General features: G+C 40.3%; 1 protein-coding gene across 10 annotated transcripts in view; it reads right to left on the bottom strand.

Moving 5' to 3' along the window:
* The window catches only part of CELF4 (CUGBP Elav-like family member 4), a 698,573-nt gene that overhangs the window by 294,268 nt on the left and 384,350 nt on the right, over window positions 1-19,955 (bottom strand). For all 10 annotated transcript variants that reach the window (XM_066180884.1, XM_066180885.1, XM_066180886.1 and 7 more), the window contains exon 3: window positions 9,961-10,009. In XM_066180884.1, coding sequence (XP_066036981.1) covers window positions 9,961-10,009 — 49 coding nt within the window. The remainder of the gene's footprint in view (window positions 1-9,960; window positions 10,010-19,955) is intronic.

Genomic DNA, 19,955 nt, shown 5'->3' with positions numbered 1-19,955 from the left:
GTGAGTGGTAGCAAATTAACTACAAAAAATGAAAATGGAAATTGACTGTAAAGAAGGATTAAACCTGATCAGATTATCTCTATTGTTCAGGCTGATAAGGATGCAATCCCTCCTCTTCTTCCCCTGATATTCTGAAGCAAACACATTAATGAAGAAAGATACCTTTTCTTTTTAGGAAAAACCCCCAACTTCTAAAATGCAGTTTTTATATAACAATTTTTATTCATAGATCTTGCCTAGGGTTTCAGAAAAGTCAAGTATCATTCTTCATATTATACAGATAGAAAACTGTGGCCTGAAAAGGTGAAAGTTGTGATTTATCTTACCTCTCTTTAGGTGTCTAAAAGTGAGATATCTAAATCTAAGTTAATTGCCATAGGTTCATTCCTGATTCAGTGAGGAGAGAAAGAAAGGAAACTTCGAAGTACAGTTTATCTGATCTGTCTTAGGACAGGATGAATCATAGTTTGGAAGCTCCTTTTTCTCTCCACTGTCCATAGGAGGAGACTAGATGACTAACCTAAACTATATGCTTAATATTTTTGTGATAAAGCTAGAAAAAGGGAATTCTCCCTGAAATAACATTCTAAGAACAGTAACATAGTAGCCCTATTTAAAATTTCTTCCATCCCTAAGTCTAAGGCTCTTAAGAGGCCCAGATTCTGGGTAAAAGCACTAGATACAGTTTACTCAGAGAGCTAAATTATTTACATAGAGAGAAATTCTGCCTCCCAAGCTGATTTCATGTACATACAGCAAAATAAATATAGCAATTGGAAAATGCTGTGTATGTCACGAAGAAAAGTTTTCTTGACCTCCAGTATTTCCGGAGTCTTGAAACTTCTCACAAGCTGTGATACTCTAATCTGAGATCTCAGCAGACAAGAGGCAAAACGCTCCCCGCTGAAACTCCCACTCAGAGAAGAGAGTTTGTCTTTGTTAAAACTGGGTTGAGCCAGTCTACATGCCAACAGCTGAGGATACTGCCCATGGTGCAGACATTTCCTAGCTCCTGCTTTCCAGAAATACCCTGAATTACTCTGGAGTCAAGGGTATTTGCAAGTCTACAATAAGCAAAAGACAGTTGAGAAGAAGCAGGCACATATCACAGGATCATGGAATATTCCGAGATGGAAAGAAAGCAAAAGTCCAACTCTTAAGTGAATAGCTGATATGGGGATCAAATCCACGACTTTGGCATTATAAACCCCACCCTGTAACCAACCAAGTTTATGACAAAAAACTAGCACTCACCATCTTCATGTGCTGAACACTGGACTTAGTCTATACCTCGGACAGCAGTATAACCAAACCAGGTCTGAAAACAACAATATTGTTTACCCAGATTCAGGGTTTCAGAAGTGGTTAGGTACTTGATTGACAGTGATCACACTTGGGGATAGTTGGATAAACAAATTACCTGTATATGCCAGATTCATGCCACTCTAAATTCCCAGAAAAATCTGACATTCAGACCTAGAGTAATTGTGGCAGGCAGGAAAAAACTCTGGGCACCTTCTTAGATTCTTTGTTGCTAACTGTAAAACATGCCTCTGTGTACAATAAAGGAAAAGAACCCATACAACAGGAGTAAGGACAACACCAAGTCCCTCATACCTAACAGGTTGGTGACTGCATAGGGGTCGTTAGAACAGCACTGCTCCAGGAGTTGGATTTGGACTCAGTGTAGGAACATTTTAGTTCTTTGTGAATGTCAGATCAAATGCTCAAGGAAGAAGCTTGGAAAATTTCAACAAGCAAACAAGATCTCTAAGGTGTGAGCATCAGTCACCCCTACTTGATTTAAAACAGGGAGAAAAATGACCCATATATTTTTTCCCCCAAATGTTTCTTTGAAATAACAGCAAAACACGCCTTACTTTTTTTTAGAGGAATGACTGTGTAACCGTAACTAGAAGTTCATCAGTGGAAAAAATACATGATAAATGGCTTGTTATTTCTACTCTTTTGTGAGACAGGTCATTAGAAACTTCATTTGTCTACACAGATTGCACTTATTCAGCTGTATTCTAATAAAATGCACATTGCTTCCAATAAAGGGAATGCATTTGCTATTGATGTGCTATAAACTACTATACAGAGAGGTATTATTATATTCCTGTGTAATAACAAGCCAATTACAGTGATCAGCAAAACCTTTACAATAAAGTCAATGCACGAGAAGTGATTATCATAATGCATTCTAACTGTTCAGTGCCATAAATGCTATGCAATTAATTGTGGAGTGTATATATAAATGTATTATTAAAGCCATATAAAACCCCATTGACAAGCAACCTTTATATTAAGAAAAAGATACTGGGATTGTTATGTGTCCCCGAGTTCACCTAGGAGACTGAACTGTATTTACAAAGGTAGGATTTTTATATAGGATCATATTTTTTATTTCCTCCACTCTACTCCTCCCACTGCTTCTTTCATTTTGCCCTGTTATTGAAGAAAACTCCAAATATCACTCTGCAGTATGAGGGCTCTTGATCACCCACTGCAGCTGATTTTTGGCCCTGTACACATCCTTCTGTGTACACCTACAGACTTTCATTGGTGCCTTAACCCTTTGACACTGACAGCCTTTGCATGAATGCCAAAGGCACTATCTACAATAAATGAGCAAAAAAAAAGGGCATATCACAGCCCAAGCAGACAATAAAGGGAGGGTGTGAAGGAGAATGGAATCAAAGTTACATAACTGATCAAAAGTTCTGTTGTAGCAAGAAACAGAACCAATATCAAAACCTTGAGGAGATGAGCTCCTCAGTCTCTTTCTCCTCCTTCTTCTCAGTAAATTGTTAGATTACAGACACTTTATGAAAAATGTGCAAGGTGGTTTTTGGGTTTTTTCCCTTTTATTCCCCTAATATTTGATTTTAAAAGGTTACCCTTAGGACATGTGCTGGAACACAATGTCCTGTGGATCTTTTCCAGTTCCTATTGATGGGCACACTTCCATCGATTTCAACCACCATGGGAAGGGCAGACATGAACAAAAGTTTGATGTCCCTTATATTCTTTCATCATTTGACTGTAGAATGGAGCACATCAGCCTTCAGCAGAGTCATCAAATATAAAACACTACACATGAGAATTTGCTGAAGCCCTTTTTCTCACCCAGAATTAAGTTTTAACAGAGAGTGGAGTGCATGAATGGGGTCATGCAGGGCCACTTTGAATTCACTAATCCATTTGCATGCTGGTATATTCTCTCTGCTTGGAAATACAGCTTTCTGAGGACAACAGAATGTCAGCTGTCAGTAGGGTCACATAGTGCTGAAATTCCACAATAAACCAAGAGCTTTTGATTTCCCATTGGCTGCAATCAGCCCCACAACCAGTTACAGCTAGAAAGACATGATTTCCGTGAATACTAAAATGCTCTTTCTAGATCAGGTTTATTTTAGGGCTGAAGGAAAAACACTGCAGGTCGTAAGAGGTTTTCAGACCTGAAAAAAAAAATCCAATGGACATGTTCTCAGATCGATGCTCAAGTTTGTGGGATACCTTAAGTGGCTGTTTTGGTCCTGGGCCCAGCTCTTTCCTCAGCCTTTGACAAGGCAGACATACAGTCTTCAAGGCACTGACATCTCTCCCAGTACTGTGCATCTCCTACTGCCATTCCTCAGGAGCCTCTGACAATGACACCGAGGTTTGCTGCTGGTTCTTACACTTTCCCATCCCCTGAGGCAAGAAAGCTACCTCCCAATTTAATATCAAGATCTTTGCCTAGATTCTTGATTTCTCATTTAATTTCTTTTCTCTTTAATTCATGAGTTCATCTTCACTTCTGATAGACTTTTTAACGGAATATTAGGTTTGTTTTTAACCAGACATTCCTTCTCTTTACCGACCACATAGATACACTGCAATTCAGCTCTAATGGTTAATATTTGATATTTAATTAATGGAGAAAAATATTTAGATTTGGATGGGGGAGTATTTTTTTCAAATGCCTCCTGAAAGAAAAGTCAAAACCAGCTGACCAGGTTTAGGACAAATCTTTGGAAGAGGAGATGTATGAGACTTAGGAGGAGGATTTGACATGGAGCTGGAAATATCCTTTCAAACTGTAAGAGTTAACAAGAAGGGAGAGATGCTCTTTAAACTGTTGTAAACACTGAGGGAAAGAACGAGGAATATGAGACCTGGGGTGTAGAAAATGATTTTTTTCAGAGCTCTTAAGACCAGACTTCATACAATTTGAAAATGTTGCTCTACAGGTAGTAGTCAGCATCTCCAGTACAACATTTTTAGCAAAGGCTGGGGTTCCTGTGGGGTATGAGCATTGCAAGTCCCTGTCTGTGCCATTCTCTACCAGAGCTATAAAAGATCAGTGTGAGCTGTACTGCGCTCATCGTGATGTTGAGAGAGTTAATGGAGATGTGTTCATTGAAATCTATTCCACAGCTCTGAGATGGGAGAAAGTTATCTTCTTCCCTAAATAGTTTACCAGTGCTACCTGCTTAATCCTGCTGAATGAGTGTGTAGACCATAAGAGAAAAAAATTGATGAGCAGTTGAGGAAAAAGCTGTGGCAAGCCACATAAAGGTAAGTCGTATGGATTACCACCTTGGAAGAGGATATTCCTGCACCTGCCCTTCTGCCTGTTGGATGGGAAGTCTTTTTAAGCAAAAGATTGGAATCAGCTAGTAAAGTTTCTTCCAAAGAACTTGATGCTAAGGCAGCACATGTGGATCAGAACTAGGAAAGAGGTATGAGCTGAAAAGATACAACTCTGACATAATCATAGACCCGGACTTCAGGACTTCTTTCATACAGGCACAGCTCAACGTTCAGCAGGCAGAAGAGAAGATGCTGAGCTCTGTCTAGACTCCCCTCTCCTTTCTTATCATTAAATGTCTTCTTCAGACTTCTCTGGTCTAAAGATCTGAGCAACCAATTCATTCTTTGCAACGGGCTTCTGAGGAGGAAGGAAATCATTCCATGTGGGGCTGTTATACCAGTGTGAAGCCAAACTAAGCTGAAGACAACCAGTCTTGCTTGACTGCAGCACCTAAATAGGCCTAGACCTGGCTAGTACCTGGGTGGGAAACCTCCTGAGAGGTTTTGGCCATCTGCACAAGCTGTGTAATTCTGATGGGTTAAGTGGAAAATAACTAACTAACAAATAGTTACTGGGACCTAGGACAGATTACCCTGCCACCTGCAGCAGAGAGCTAGCAAGTTAGAAACTACCTGCATGGTAAGAATTAGACCCAGGCTTTTGTCCCAAATGAAAATTTGGTTTAGAAAACATGGAGAGCACATTATGACCCCATCATCATTACTAAGCTGATGGAAGGGTATAAAAAAACCCCGAACACTGTGCATGAGCAAGACACACTGTCTTGCTATAAACTCTAATTCAGTTCTTGAACATTTTGCTCTTATTCTGGAATTAATCATGACCAAACACATAGTTTCAGACCCTGCCCATCAAGTAGCAGGTAGAGTAATGCTGCAAGTTAGTTGAAATATGAAGTCCAAGCCTTCCAGCTGCCAAACAGCAAGAAATGACACAGCACGTGCCTCCCTCAAACAGGCACAAAAATAATTTGTTTGAAAGCACCGACAGAAATTTTAGCAGATTTATTGCATGCTGACAACACTGCAATATGATGCACCACAGCCTCTCCTGCAGGCCTCTTAACACCCTCTCTGCAGGACACTACACTCTTTCATCTCTAAACCACTTTCAACTCTAAATCACCTTCTTTTTCCTTTTTTTAGTCCAGGAGCCTCCTGTTTCTCTTTCACAAAACACTGGAGTACCCCAAAACCACTGTGAAACACATTTTGTAGTGACATTTATACTGAGCCAGGGTAGCACACCATGTACATATTTGCATGCTTTCCTTCATGGACCTTCCTCTGTCCTTTGAGAGGAATGTGGGAGCAGTGGAGCATCTAAGCATCACTAATGGACTGCAACTGGAGCAGCAAGAGAGTCCTTTCCTTTTAAAATGTTACTACCTGTACAACATAGTGGGACCTTGGGGCTGTGTTTATCATAGGTTAACCCTGCCAGCTGCAGTGAGAGCTGCCTAGTGAGAGCTGGAGATATTGTGGATGAAATAAGAACTGGCTCCAAACTTTTGCCCCAAACCACAAAACAGACCTGAGATCATTCTCCAAGTCTGAAAAACTTTAAGTGATGGATATCTTTAGGCTATTTTTAGAGCTTAAGACAAGGAACCGAGGAAAACCACCTCCACCAAGATGAAAATAATAGCAAATTCTAACAGTTTAGTTGGGATTTTTTATGTTCAATATTTCCATGTGCAGTTCTAATTTACATCCCTAGAACTGTATTGGACTAACTAATTTCTGGAAAAATATTTTCCATATAGTCAAGATAAAATTTGGCCAAAAAAAGGCCACTTAGAGTTTGCCAATAAGGTATCCTTAATAGAGCTGGACTCACAATCTGATTTTTCAGAACAAAATATGGACTTGTTTTCTTTCTATCATATTCTATCAATTCCATTATTGTTAAAGTCTCTATAAAATCTCAAAGGACTTTGTTACTCTGATCAGGTATTTGAAGCTTCATGAAGCATTCTGCAGAAGGGGTACCCCTATAGAATATTTTGCATCTTGAGTACGCACATACATGCACAAACTGGTAGGAATGTAAAATGCAAAATTTTCCCAGTAATTTAGAATATTTCCCTAGAGAAATATATTGAGGACACATTAATTTCTATTTCTTGTAGGATTAGGAAAATGCAAGTAATGCCAGTTTTTGCTTAAAAAGTTTTCACACTTTGTATTGCTCATAGTAAAATATGGAGATTAACAAACAAAATAATAAAACCAAAGAAACTATTAAAGGGTATCCAGCATATCCGTTTTGGTGGGTTGACTGTAATTTTTGGCAAACAATATACTGAACACTCTCCCAGACTTGGATGGTCTAAATTCTAGCTCACACACACTAAATGCTGACACTCACTTGCAGTTCAACTGAGAGTTAGGACACAAGGAGGGACAAAGACTGAAAAATCCGGACTCCAGAAAAACAGGAAATCTGAGCTGAGTCTGGTTGGGGAAGAGAATAAATTTGTGACTCTCATCACCTTTTACTTGTGAAAAACCTTGCTGAAAGATTCAAAGATTCATGTTTCAGCAAAATGTAAGTATTTGCTCCAAAGAAAACACAATCTCATTTTCTCAAGAATGCTGCTCACCTTTTTCAGTAAAAAACTCCTCACAAACTGCAGTTTCAGAAAACACTGCATTTTTTCATTAACACTGTGCCCGGTACCAGAACTCCTCTTAATCCAGAATGTGTATTCCTCATAATCCAGAGTGTGGACTTTGGGCAGACCAAAGACTTGTGCTGTGTGGAAGAGCTGCTTCATCTTCCAAGCTCCCCTCCTTCTCCATGTCCCATCCTGATACACAGACAGACTGTAATAAGCTACAAGTTAAGTTTCTTTGTTGTTTAGCTTAACATTTATTTTGCAGCCCTAATGAAGCCTTTTGATGTGCTCCTAAGATACATGGCCTCCTTTTTAGCATTCTGTTTGCTCTGCCTACTTTAACCTGTGGGCTCTTGAAGAATGTAAGTTTTCATACAATGCCTCCCTTGGGTGCCAATTGTTCTTTTCTCCCATAGCTGCCCTTGAGTCATGCCGTCCTGAAACAACACCAGCCTGGAAGCAGCTTGTCAGTGGGGAATTAGGACAACGTGTCTTTCACACCAATGATGAGAGCTCCCGCTTGGCCTCCGCATTATGTTCACCAGTGACAGAAGAAATATGGGAGCAGACTGGATGGGCAGAGATAAGGTTTGTGTGAGATAGGGAGATAATTAGCTAAAATACAGCGGGGAGGGGACCACGGGTGGGATAATGTGGAATCAAGCTGCCACTGGAGCCCTTTGCAGTTCAAACCATCACTCCTGAAAGCAGTTGCTCTTTTACAAAGGAGTTTGGAAACCCTTCCCAGAAAGCCAGGCATGTGTTCTCTATTACTGATTTGCATTAAAAAAAAAAAAAAAAACAAAACCAAAAAAAAAAAAAACAAAAAAACAAAAAAAAAAAAAAAAACACAAACAAAAAAACCACCAAACCAAAACCAAAACCAAAAACAAAAACACAAACACCACAAAAAAACCCAACCTGGGAGCTACATACCCTGTAGGCGCACTAAGCAAATTGGCCAGCCTAATTATTGTTTTTTGGTATGTCTAATGAAATGGACAAAGGGCTCTCCCTTCACTTGCTGACGGCATGAACTCCACTGGAATGTGCATAATGCCCCCTCATTTGCCCAGGCAGCTGAGCCTTTCTGTTTTCCCCTAGGAGACTGGCATTGACAACTGCCCATGGCTTACCCAGTCCCACTCAGACACAGAGCCAGATCACCAGACAGGGAGGGAAAGGGGAGGAAATTGACCTGGTTCTATTAAAAACCACTAGAAAATGTTGTAGGATGTGACATGTCTTTTTTGCAAGTCAGAAATGTGTCTTGGCCCTTGAATGCAGAATTTCCCAGATCCCATCAGATACTTTCTGCCCAGTATTAACCAAATTCCCCCAAATTTTCTTTAGAGAGGCTCTGAAAGTGCAATATTTATTCGTGATATTTCTGGTGTTTTTCCAGTGCTCAGCTCCCCTGTTCTGCAATTACATGGCACCTTACAGTGCCTTTCTCCACCTGTGGTTTCACCAGCCTGTAACACCAGCCCTTTGACTACAAGCTATGTACAAAGTCTTTGAATGACTTGAGTCACTGGAGAGTTTCAGCCTCACATCGACACAGCCAAAGTCCTTGAAATCCACAGTTTTCAAATGAAAAGAGACAGAACGTGGTGCTTTTTGTCTGTGAGGCATTTTTCTCATTTTAAGTAGTTGTTGCTGGAGTTTTCCACTAATGCCAGCACAGAGATAGTCATCCCACAAATGAGGAAGGGTTTATATTTATGGTGGAAATTGAAGAGTTTTCAGACATCTAAGAGCCACATCATTACTAAATGACAAAACCTACTCCTACATCTATCTGATACATAAGCAGTAGAGGTTTTTACTGAAAAGATGAGGAAAAGGCTCTCTATTCTTTTCCCAAAGAGATAGGGATAGAGAGGAAGAGAACATGTCATTATATGTATGCGTGTGTATGTATATGAATGTACAGATACAAGCAAAAAATAGCAGGATGGTAATTTATCCAGCATAACAGACCATTTCACACACTCTCAGTAATCTGTGTGTTTGACCTGACAAACAGTCTCCTATTAGAAGAGTACGGTGAAGTATGACCACATCAGTTCAGGTAAAAAACCTTTTACAGGAAACACCTCATCACCAGTGATCTATTGAACAATCACTTAACAAAGCCTTCCAAATCCACTGTGTAGAATGGAAAAGCAAAATACCAGCTCCTGATTTCAGCTACACCTGTGTAAATCCTGAATAACTCCCTGGGTCTGAGAGAAGTCTTCAGTTTCCACAACAGGTTTATCCAGATAGGCTGATACAGGTGCAGAACACTCTGTCGGCTCAGAATTTGCTTTTTCCAGACAAAGAGTTGCTTTAGTACAAGCAGAAACAACATGGTTGGAGAAACATAAAATATCTGCTTTATCCTAACGAAAATAAACACCTCTACAGCTCAGCCTGACATAGATCTGAAAAAACTCCCATTTCTGTCCACTGCGGTTAAACTTTGTTAAGTCAGTGTCTGATGCTTCACTTCTTAACGAGGCAGTTATTTGTTTCTCAGGCAATCGCTGGCACCTGCCTGCCTTTTAAAATCAAATAATAATTGAATATGAGGAAAGTGTGACGAATTAAAGGGGATTTAATAAAGAGAATCTTTGCTGCAGAGGGAATTTCTTTGGCAGTGATTACGTTACTAATTGATCAGCACAATGCCTGAGAGAAGCCAGAGACAACAATTATATTTAGCACTGTGGCTGAAAGCAATGCAGTCAACTACCTCCTCGGCTTTCGCTGTCCGCTGGCTTCACCTGGATCGGTCTGTTCATCTGCAAGGAAGAACAAAGACAGACATGTAATTAATGGAGGAGTCAAACATTCATATACAGAGGCTTGCTTTGCTTCTTCCCTGTGCATCATAATTAGCACCAGAATTTACTCCACAAGGGGGGAAAAAGCAATTAATAAACAAAGAACTAACCATGGAGTGCAGGCTGTGGCTTGGTCTGAGGCAAATAAATCATTGTCACTCCTCTTACCTGACAGTGGCTTTGTTGAATCACATTGGGAAAGGGATCTGACTCATTTCACACAGGTCATGAGATTTTAAATGTAACTTTTAAAATTTCTAATCATTTCCTCTGGAAACACTGGTGCGTGAGAGCAAAAATGCTTTGTCAGAATACCAGGATCAGTGAAACTTAAATTGCAAACATTTTTTGAGATTGGCATGATGAAAAGAAAATTGAAAAGCCAATTCTACTTCTACTGTTAGCTCAGTAAGATAGTCATGTCTAACATAGCGGCCTCCATTTCAAACTTGGGGAGACGGATTTGGATCTAATTTATCCACATGCTTCAGTAGTCTTGGATACTAAGAATTTTCAGTGAGTAGAGGACCAGATGTTCCTTCTATTGCTTTTTCAGATATCTATTTCCTTCCTCATATCACAATATAAGTAAGTTTAAAAACCTTGTCACTGTGCTGTGAATAAGTTTTCTGTTATTCAAATTATCCCTCTTTCACTCAACGATATCACTGGGGACTATCACTACCCCCAGAACTTCTCACTCCGAGGAGAGAGGGCAACAGATGCTCACAATGTTCTTTACTGGCAGTGCCTAACATGAAGTGGGTGCCTGAAGAGCAGGGACGAGGATATACCACACCCGTCAATAGCCAGAGATGTAGGCTGGATCAGAATGAGCTGAATTTAGTCTGAAAACCCTTCCCTGTCTCTTACTCCTTGTCACATAAAGTAATCAATACCCTGTGCAGATAGTATATTCAAAATATCTTTCTGTGTGTGACCACCCCTGAGTAGAATGAAAATGTCTTTTTGATTTTTCAACCAACAAAGAAAGTAGAAGTTCAAACAAGCATCACAAGGTGCATGAGGTCAGAAGGCAAAGGGAATCTCCTAACATATGTCTTCCCAATAAATTCAGATCACAAATTGGCTGATGAATGTAACAGGCTGCCTACAGGGAATAATATCTATCCCTTTTTTGTGGCTAATCACAGTTGGGCACTAAGGTCATTAGTTTTATTTTTTTTTTCCTAATTTTCACCTTTTTTTTTTTTTTTTCTTTGGAAAGTGCTACTGATGCTACTGAGCAGTTTCTGCTCTCCTCTATGGCTGTATCATCCAACAAAATCCAGACAGCTGAAGTGCCAAAACCAACAAAAAATCTGGTAATAGTTAAACTGGTAATAGTTAAACCTTGTATCAGCCCTTGCTTCTGCCACTGCAAAGATCTGTTGTTCACATAGGTACCACAAGATATTAGCAGGGCAGAGGTGATTCATGAAGCAGCAGCAGCAGGACAGATATACTGCCACAGGACTCCTTTATACCTACATGTGAGCAGCTAGCTGTTACACACATTCAAAGATCTAACATCACACAGGTGAGGAGAGTGCTCTACGTCATATAACTCAAATGTATAGAAAGTGTAACTTTGGGTGACTCTTAAACTTGGTGTTTGAGACATAAACAGTGCATGGACTTTCGCAGTGGCTGTTCCTCTCTACTGATCATGGAGATTGTCTTTGCATTGAGACTTAGCTGAGATGAACCCCATCTTGCTTCTCATGTGCAGCATAATGAAGCCAAATTACTCAGCTGTTCCCTCAGCTGCTCAACCTCTGACTGTTTGTGTTTGCAGCAGGTTGGTGTTGACCATCCATGTACCAATATCTGACTGGAGATTTGATTACTTTTAACACTTGCACCCTAATTACAAATTGTGGGTTCCTGATGTGGACCCTATGACTAATTCAGCTCCTATGGTCAAAGGAGAGGGGTCAGAGGTCATTCCAAGACAGCCAGAGCCAGCATCGCAAGCAGTCAGTAAGAGAAATAGTCACAGTAGCCAGGAATTTATGGGAGGTGTGCAGCATACAGCCTTGAAAGGCAAAGTCTGGAGTCCAAAGAGACACAGCCCTGATATGCAGAATGTCCCATAAATCTACCCACATAGGTTCTGATCTGAGGCATGCTAAAGTCCATGAAAATTTCTACTGAAGTCAAGTAACTTTTGGATCCTGCCTTGAGAAAAACTAGACAGACTTCATCCTTCTTTTTGAGCTGAATGAAATCAGTTTGCACAAGGCGGAGGACATTATCTAACCCTTTGGCAAAAGTGAAAGGAGACAAATATTAAGTTTGGACTTTCGTTGTGTTTTTGTTTTGTTTCTTTTTGTTTTGGTTTGGTTCTTTTTTTTTTTTTTTTTTTTTTGGAGATTGAGGAGTGAGAAAAAGAAGTCAATCCTGAAGAAAGTTAACAAAAAAGAGTGAGTGAATGAACATCCAGCAGAGGAAGAAAAAACTGGGGAAATTAATAAGTAAAAGGCTAGTGTAATTTAACGTACACCATGAGTTATACACCTGACAATTTCTTTATAGACCAAAGAGAAAGTGCTGCCTGAACAGAGCCCATAGTACAAATTGAGATAATCTTGACATGAAAGACACCAATTATAGGGAGAAACACTGAGAGGAAAATAATTAAGTTTCCTTTCTCCAACTATGGATTTTTTTTTTTTTTTTAACACAGACACCCTGGGAGCAAGGACCTGTCATGAGGACCAGAAAAGGGCTAAGTGGGGAAATAAAATGGCAGAACAATGTAGCTTCCTCAGTCCAAGGAAATGCCTTCATGGGGAGAAAGGAATTCAGATATTCAAATTCACTGCTTATTCTTTATCTGGAAAGAGCCATAAGTTAAGTGGAATGAAACCAAAATATATACTCCAAAATGAAGCCTTCTGAAGAGCGTTTGGGGAAATAGATACGGACATCTTTAATAACTGTCCTCTCTTGGTGGACCTGGAGAGTGTGACAGGAGAAAGAATATTTGCCAGACCGCAAATCTGATTAATTCCATCAAGAAATCAATCTGGGATCTGTGGAATTACAGATGTGGCTGTACAGTGTTACTGAACCCTTGTGACTAGAAGGCTTCAAAAGGGATTTCACTACATGGGAAAAGACCTAGGGCAGGCTAGCCCAGCATCTGAACTGGTAGATGGAGTGAGTGAATTCTACTAGGCTTTCCTTTAGGATGTGCTACACTCCTGTCTTTTCAGTGGTCCTTCTTTCCTCTGCTCATGGGTGCTCTTTGTGCTCTCATTTGAAATATAGCCATGCTTCCTTGTTCTGTGTCATCCCTGTTGGGGTGCCACTGTGAAAGGAGTAAACTGTTTTATCATTTTTCGGTCCCAAAAGCATTTATATCCCCTTTAAATTCTCTACCATCCTTTAAGACCTGACTAATTTGTTTTATTCTCTCCACAATATGGAGATGTCTGACTTTATGGTACCAGAATGCTCTACAGTTATAAAACCAGTATACATGAGTACAATGTTTATTCTCATTGATATTCAGAGTTCCAGTTGGCCAAAAATTTGTTTTGAAGTGCTTCACTCAACAACAATTTTGCAGCAAAGATGTGCTGAGGACCACTGAGGCACAAAGATTTAAGAAAGAGCCAAATAATTTAATTTGTTTCTCTGGTTATATATATAGGGACAGTTTTCAAACAGGTGGTGAGACAGTGGCACACCAGAGTTTTTACTGACAACTGTGTTTCCAGTGTGGAAACCTGTGGCTCAGGTTCCCTATCTGTACTGGGAAGAAGAACCACTGCAGCTGTGAATGGGCCCATTTCAGGAAGGGCGGCTGTGTGTCCTTTTCCCACAAATGCCATAAATATTTGTGTTGATGGTGGAGTTAGAACTTCATGTGCATCACACTTCTCATTTTCCTGTGATTCGTTGCATGCTCATCTCTGCTGAACTCCACATTGATTATCACTTTTGCAAATCTTAGGCAAGTTGATCACACTTACTATGCCTCATACCCTTCATTTAGGGTTGTCCTTCCTTTTTTTTTGCCAAAAAAACCCCATCCAAATTATACCAGACATCACCATCTCACACCAAATAGCCACTGCCCCACCTACCCCATCCCAATTCTCCCAGCAAGTAGAAACACGACATCATTTTTCATGTCCAATTACAGCCACAGTGGTGCCACTGTTAAAAGACAGCACAAGTACCCCTGTCAAAAAGGGTTGGAGTTACAAGAAGCGATGAATTATAGCCAGCCCTTTTTCAATTCTCCACAGCAAAGAAATGTCAGAGCTTGCTGCTGTATTTTTCTCAGCACCGTCAGCTACAGGCCTCTGCAGGAATTAGACAGGGGGCAGACGCTTTTCTGCACCATGATTTTTCTTTTCCTAAGTTTGTTGCTTTTTTCCCTCACCAACTTTTTCCTTCTCCCTCTGGCTTTGATATTAATTTAGAGCAGGTAGAAGGATCACCTGGGAAAGAAGGGTAGGAAGGAGACAGCAGATTTCTCACTGTCTCTATCTTTCTGTCTCTCACTGTTCCTACTACCCTTTTCCTTCTTGTCTCACACACTTTTTCATTGCTCATCACTGTACCTTGTGTTTTTAAGTACATCTAAAACTCTACTTGAGAACGGACAAATACAGAGATAAAAAAAAGAAGAAATAGAAAAAAAACCCTCAAAAATAAGGAGATATCCTGAATAATGTAAAATGTGGTCTGAGACAGGTAGAAAAAGGGAAAATGAGGAGACTACTGAAGGTGAATTAAATGCCACTAATAGTTAGGAAGACTATGACCAAGCAGAAGGGAGTTAGTTTGGAGATAATCTGCTGGTTATGCTTAAGGATTATGTCACTTCAGGAGATAAAATGTTATTCTAGACCTTGTGTGTTTAATTGGACTGTGGAAGACTATCCTGGTGATCATCTCAATAAATAAATAAATAAATAAAATAATCTTTCTACCATCCTTAGAGGTCTTAAAAATTGGAATATTCCTTGAGGACATTTTGGGGACTTTAGTTTCTATCCAAAACCATGACAAAAGGATTTCTGCTCCCCACGCTTCTGGAATTTTCCAAAGAGTGTAAAACAAGTAGAGGTGCTAACCTCTGGCAAGGCCTGTTTCCAGCTCTCTACTGGGTTTCTGAGTGATTTTGGACACATCATTACATCTTCCTCTTTCTCAACTTTTTATTCTACATAACAAAGATAAAGATATCATCGTGTTTCAGGTGGTTGATTAAAAAAAAAAAAAGATATCTAAATTCTGGTTTTGAACAGCCAACCTAACCAACAAACCAACCAACCAACCAACCAACCAACCAACCAACCAACCAACCAACCAACCAACCATCCAACCAAACATCCAGTTTTTCTATGCTTGAATTATGTAGACAGATATAATGGCAAATAACAAACTCTTCATGCTTACTGACATTGTGTTTGGTATTGTTCAGACATCAGTCTCCTAAATCAATGATGATACTCAGCTGTGACCTAATCACAAAGGATGCCAGCTTGTAGGTCTTAGCAAATGTTTATTGGGCACTCCTGCATCTCTGTAGTTGCTGGTTAGCTTCATGGGAAAAAAAAAAATCCCATCCTGAGCAACTTCTTCCCTAAAAATAATATGTAGTTCTTGATGGTCTCATGACATAGCTCAGATGTTAATTTGAGCTAGGAATAATTTAATACCTGCTCTGAAATTTTCAGAAAATACGTTTGCGATTTATTTCATTGGTGGCACAGGTTTTTCTGTTTAAAGTCTCTCCCCAGAACACTAAGAGAAATTTCATTTTACTATTTCTGCCAACTGAGTCTGCCATGAGTATTTTTTGACTCTGCCATGTGCACAATAGTAATTCCTCCGAATTCAATACAGCTATTTATGTGAGCAAAGGTATTGGCGGAGTGTGTTTGTAGGAGTGGGTCATGATTTTTAAAGCATTGAACAAAATCTGCCCTGATAGAGGGCCCTAAGGAAATACAAAGTATATCAGTGTCAAAGTTGGAAAATCCAAGAAAATCACCTACAATTGAATTGTGTATGTGTAATTGCAAAGTTCGAGTAAAACACTCTGTACCTGATTCTGAGTGACATAATTTAATTGCAGTGATCTAAACTAGATAGCCATAATCATGAATCCAAAGCAATCTCCTTTCTCTGAAGAAAAAAACCAAAGGGCTCAGGTGCTCAGCTCAGGGAAATTTCTCCAAACGTTACAGGATCAGGAAGGTTTCTTCACCACAGGTTAGCTACACAGGTGGACTCCTGTATTTGTCTATTTCAGCTGTAATGCACAGAGCAAAAAATTTTCCTCATGGGAATAGAAGTAAGTGCTGTGTTTGCATGGATTGATGTGTGATTACACATTAACCACATTTACTGTGGGCACTCTGAATTGCTACAATGTTGGATTAACAAAAGAGTAAGGAGAGGAAGTATTTTAGAAAGTTTGTTAACCCCCCACTAAATCAGATAGGTTTACCTTGCTAGTAATGTATTGCCACTGAAATGACTATCCCAAACCTCATCTCGGTCAAGGACTCTTAATTCCTCCCTGCCACCCTCTACCCCACCTGTTGAGTTATGTGCCATAGAAACGTACACAAACAGAGGAGAAGACCTGAAATGGTAATGTGTGAAATGTGAAAAAACGCCATTGAAAGGTCTGACCTTTCCAAATCAGTCAATGCTCTGGTGCCTACCCCTGAGAATGATTGCTACCAGCCATCCCTGCTCTCTGAGAGTATTTTCTATATATATCATATGAAATGCATTATAACCCATCTGTCTAACTATTGATTCATCTTTTTCCTCTTCTCCTGTGTATAAACGAACCTAGAGGGGCCCCAGTTCAGCTCATGCTCACGTGCACAAGCCTGTGGCTTCAATACAAAACTTCTTCCTCACAGAACAGTTTGGGCTCGAGTTTGAAGAAACTGCTAATCTTGTTAATAAGCAACTAGAGTTTTTCCAATACAATAAAACATTTGGTTTGTTCCTGAGCATGTAGTGCTGAGTCCTATGGTGTCTCTGGTTTTAAATGAAGTGGGGTAGGGTAAAGGCAGAACACAGCCTTCAGTGTGTTTGAGGACAAAACACAGGATGCTTGGAGTGAAGCCTTATTTTCCAAAATGAGAGAGGCAGGACTGTGGGTTGGTTGTTTTTTTTTTTTTTTTTTTTTAGTATTTACTTCTTATAAATATTGTTTCATATGCAAATCTGCATGTGACAGAGACAGCAAAAGATTCCCTAAAATTTTGGGCACTCACACTGTAAAAATGGTGTTTAATGGGTCTATTTTCACTCACTAGACTGTGCTGCCACACAGTACTTTAGTGACTAAAAACAGAAGATTATCCCCTGATCACCCAGGCGAGTGTTTACTGCACTCATGGACGTTGCTTAGCTTCTGCACTTGACCTTTCTTTCCTGGAAAAGAAGGGTATCTTGTGGATGATGACTTTTGAAAATGTGTCTGTAGCGCCAGAGCCCTCACATGAGTGAGAAGTCCCTGAACATTTAGTGAGTATACTCAAGCATGTAGAGAGTTCCAGGACAGGCCCTCTGGTCATGCTAAGCTACATAAAAGGGTTCATTTCTATGTGTATCATGACAGCAGAGGTATAATTCTTGAATGAACATTCTGTCCATTAAATCTCATTCCCTGCTGATATGATGAACAATCACAATGTGAAATTCTATTCATAAACACATCAAATTCTAATATAAAACTAAGTCAGTCTTTTGCTGTCCTTTCCTCCCTTCTTTCCTAGTATCAGTAGGGAAAAGTTCTTCCACAGTCCCATATTTCTTCTAATTTTCCCCTTGAGTTTATTTCAAGATAATTTGCACAGAATTTTAAAATGCGCCCAAACACCTTCTATCAAAAATCATTCTTCTCTATCCTTAAATTTTTCTATTAGCCAACATAGCGTGTATTAAGTAGAAAGAGACCTCATTCTCTTTCAGCCTAGACACTGTGATCCCAAACTCCTTCAAAGCAGAGCAGCAGCATAGTCATAGAATGGTGATCTCTAGGATCCCCAAATCCAACTCTTAATTCAACACTGACAAGTCCACCACTAAACCGTGCCGCCAAAATGTTCCATCTACAAGTTTTTGAATGCTTCCAGTCATGATGGATCCATTACTTCCCTTGGCAGTCTATTCCAATAATTGACCACCCTTTTGCTGAAGAAATGTTTCCTAATATACAACTTCAACCTCCCCTAGCACAATTTAGATCATTTCCTCTTGTCCTGTCAATTGTTATGTGGGAGAAGAGATCAACCCCCACCTGGCAATGATGCTCTTCCAGGTAGTTTTAGGGAGTGACAATCTCCCCTGAGCCTCCTTTCCTCCAGGCTGAGCACTCCATTCCCCCCAGAACATGAAGGTAGTCCATATGGATATAGCAAAGAGAGTCTTACACTAGCAAGCATGGATCCTTACTCTGCTGATGGCTAAATATATGTACGAAGCATCACAGCATTTAAATGAGTGATGAGAACATGTGCTGAGGGTCCTGGATGGGTTTTGCAGTGTGTGCTCAGCTAAGGTGTTTCTGGTTGTGGATCTCTCTCTCCCTGCACCTCCCAACTGAAAGCCTCCCCTCAGACCTCACATCCCAGTGGCCCCATAGGTGCTCTTGGTGCTGTTCTGCTGCTGTCTGTAGGGCAGGTGGGATGTTTTCTGCATGTGAGGCACACCATGGTCACACAGAGGCCAGGGGACCCCTCAGCACGGACATGGGCAGGGCAGCAATCAGGTCAGAGAGACAGTTGTACCCCTGAAGGCATTGTAGACATAACCCTTGTTCCCTCACTAGGAGATGAACATCTGCTCTCATTTCTCCCTTATCCTGAGCCCATGACCTCCAGGTACTGGAACTTTCCTGCTGTGCTCTTCCCTCTCTAGGCTTTATCTCTTCTTCTTGAGCAAGACCCAAACATTGCCTTTGCCACTAATGGTTGGTTGGCTTGACTCTGTAGACTTTAGGCAAGGCCAAGCTCCACTGGCTTCAGTGCTTTGAGTGCAAAAAGACCTTGGCCACCATCCATTAAAGAAGATTAGACCTTCTGTGCTTGTAGCTTTGTATGCCTGGCCACAAAGATAAGAATCACAGCCAGCCCTTTTGCCTGTGGAGAAATGCTTTCCACAGCAATGCCATTTAACAAACAACTGAGTAAGCTGTGTAAAATAACTAGCTGCTTTCACCTACTGCCAGCACCATGAAATACAGGTTCTCTCACTTATCTAAATGTGCAGGTCGCTTCAGAGCCTCCCAAGAACTAAAAGAGGGTCTCAACAGGTTAAGATTGCAAGCAGGGTTTTCCTTGGTACCGGGCTACATCCACCTTGAGCCAGAAAGTGTTTTTCCCCCACCACTGGTCCTGCTTTCAAGGTTACTCTGTTCACTCTTTTCCTCCTACCCCAACTTCCATTTTTCCAAAGGTTGAAGTCACCTGCTTGCTGCAGTATAACAGACAGCAGCCCATTACCTCAGTTCTGAACCACAGGAGGCCCAGATCTAAATCTATTCCATGTAGAATGCTCTGGTATTTCTGAAGCACAAGGGCTTCCTTCTCAAGGTGTATCCCTATCCTATGAAGGTGTTATGGTTCTGCCCTCCTTTCAATTCTCTTAACAAACAAATAAAGTTTAATTTTTTTTTCTAGACAGACTGAAACAAGTTCCATTTGAGCAGGAGAACCCCCAGCAGCCATGCCACTGATTTGTCTAAGCTGGTTTGAAATCATACCTCAAATTAGATGTGTGAACACTTGGTTCTGATGATAAGCCCCTTTAGCTGTGCACTGGATCAGGGCTGTGGCTCCTGAGCTCACAAAAGGAAAATAAAAAATAATTTTACAAAAAAGAAAATAAAAAAGGAAAGACTCAGAGGAAG

Source organism: Chamaea fasciata, unplaced genomic scaffold (assembly GCF_029207755.1).
Source record: "Chamaea fasciata isolate MVZ Bird 193981 ecotype frontalis unplaced genomic scaffold, bChaFas1.0.hap1 SCAF_4, whole genome shotgun sequence".
NCBI lineage: Eukaryota > Metazoa > Chordata > Aves > Passeriformes > Sylviidae > Chamaea > Chamaea fasciata.
Note: the sequence above shows the minus strand (reverse complement) of the source record. Positions and strands in the feature narration are given on the sequence as shown.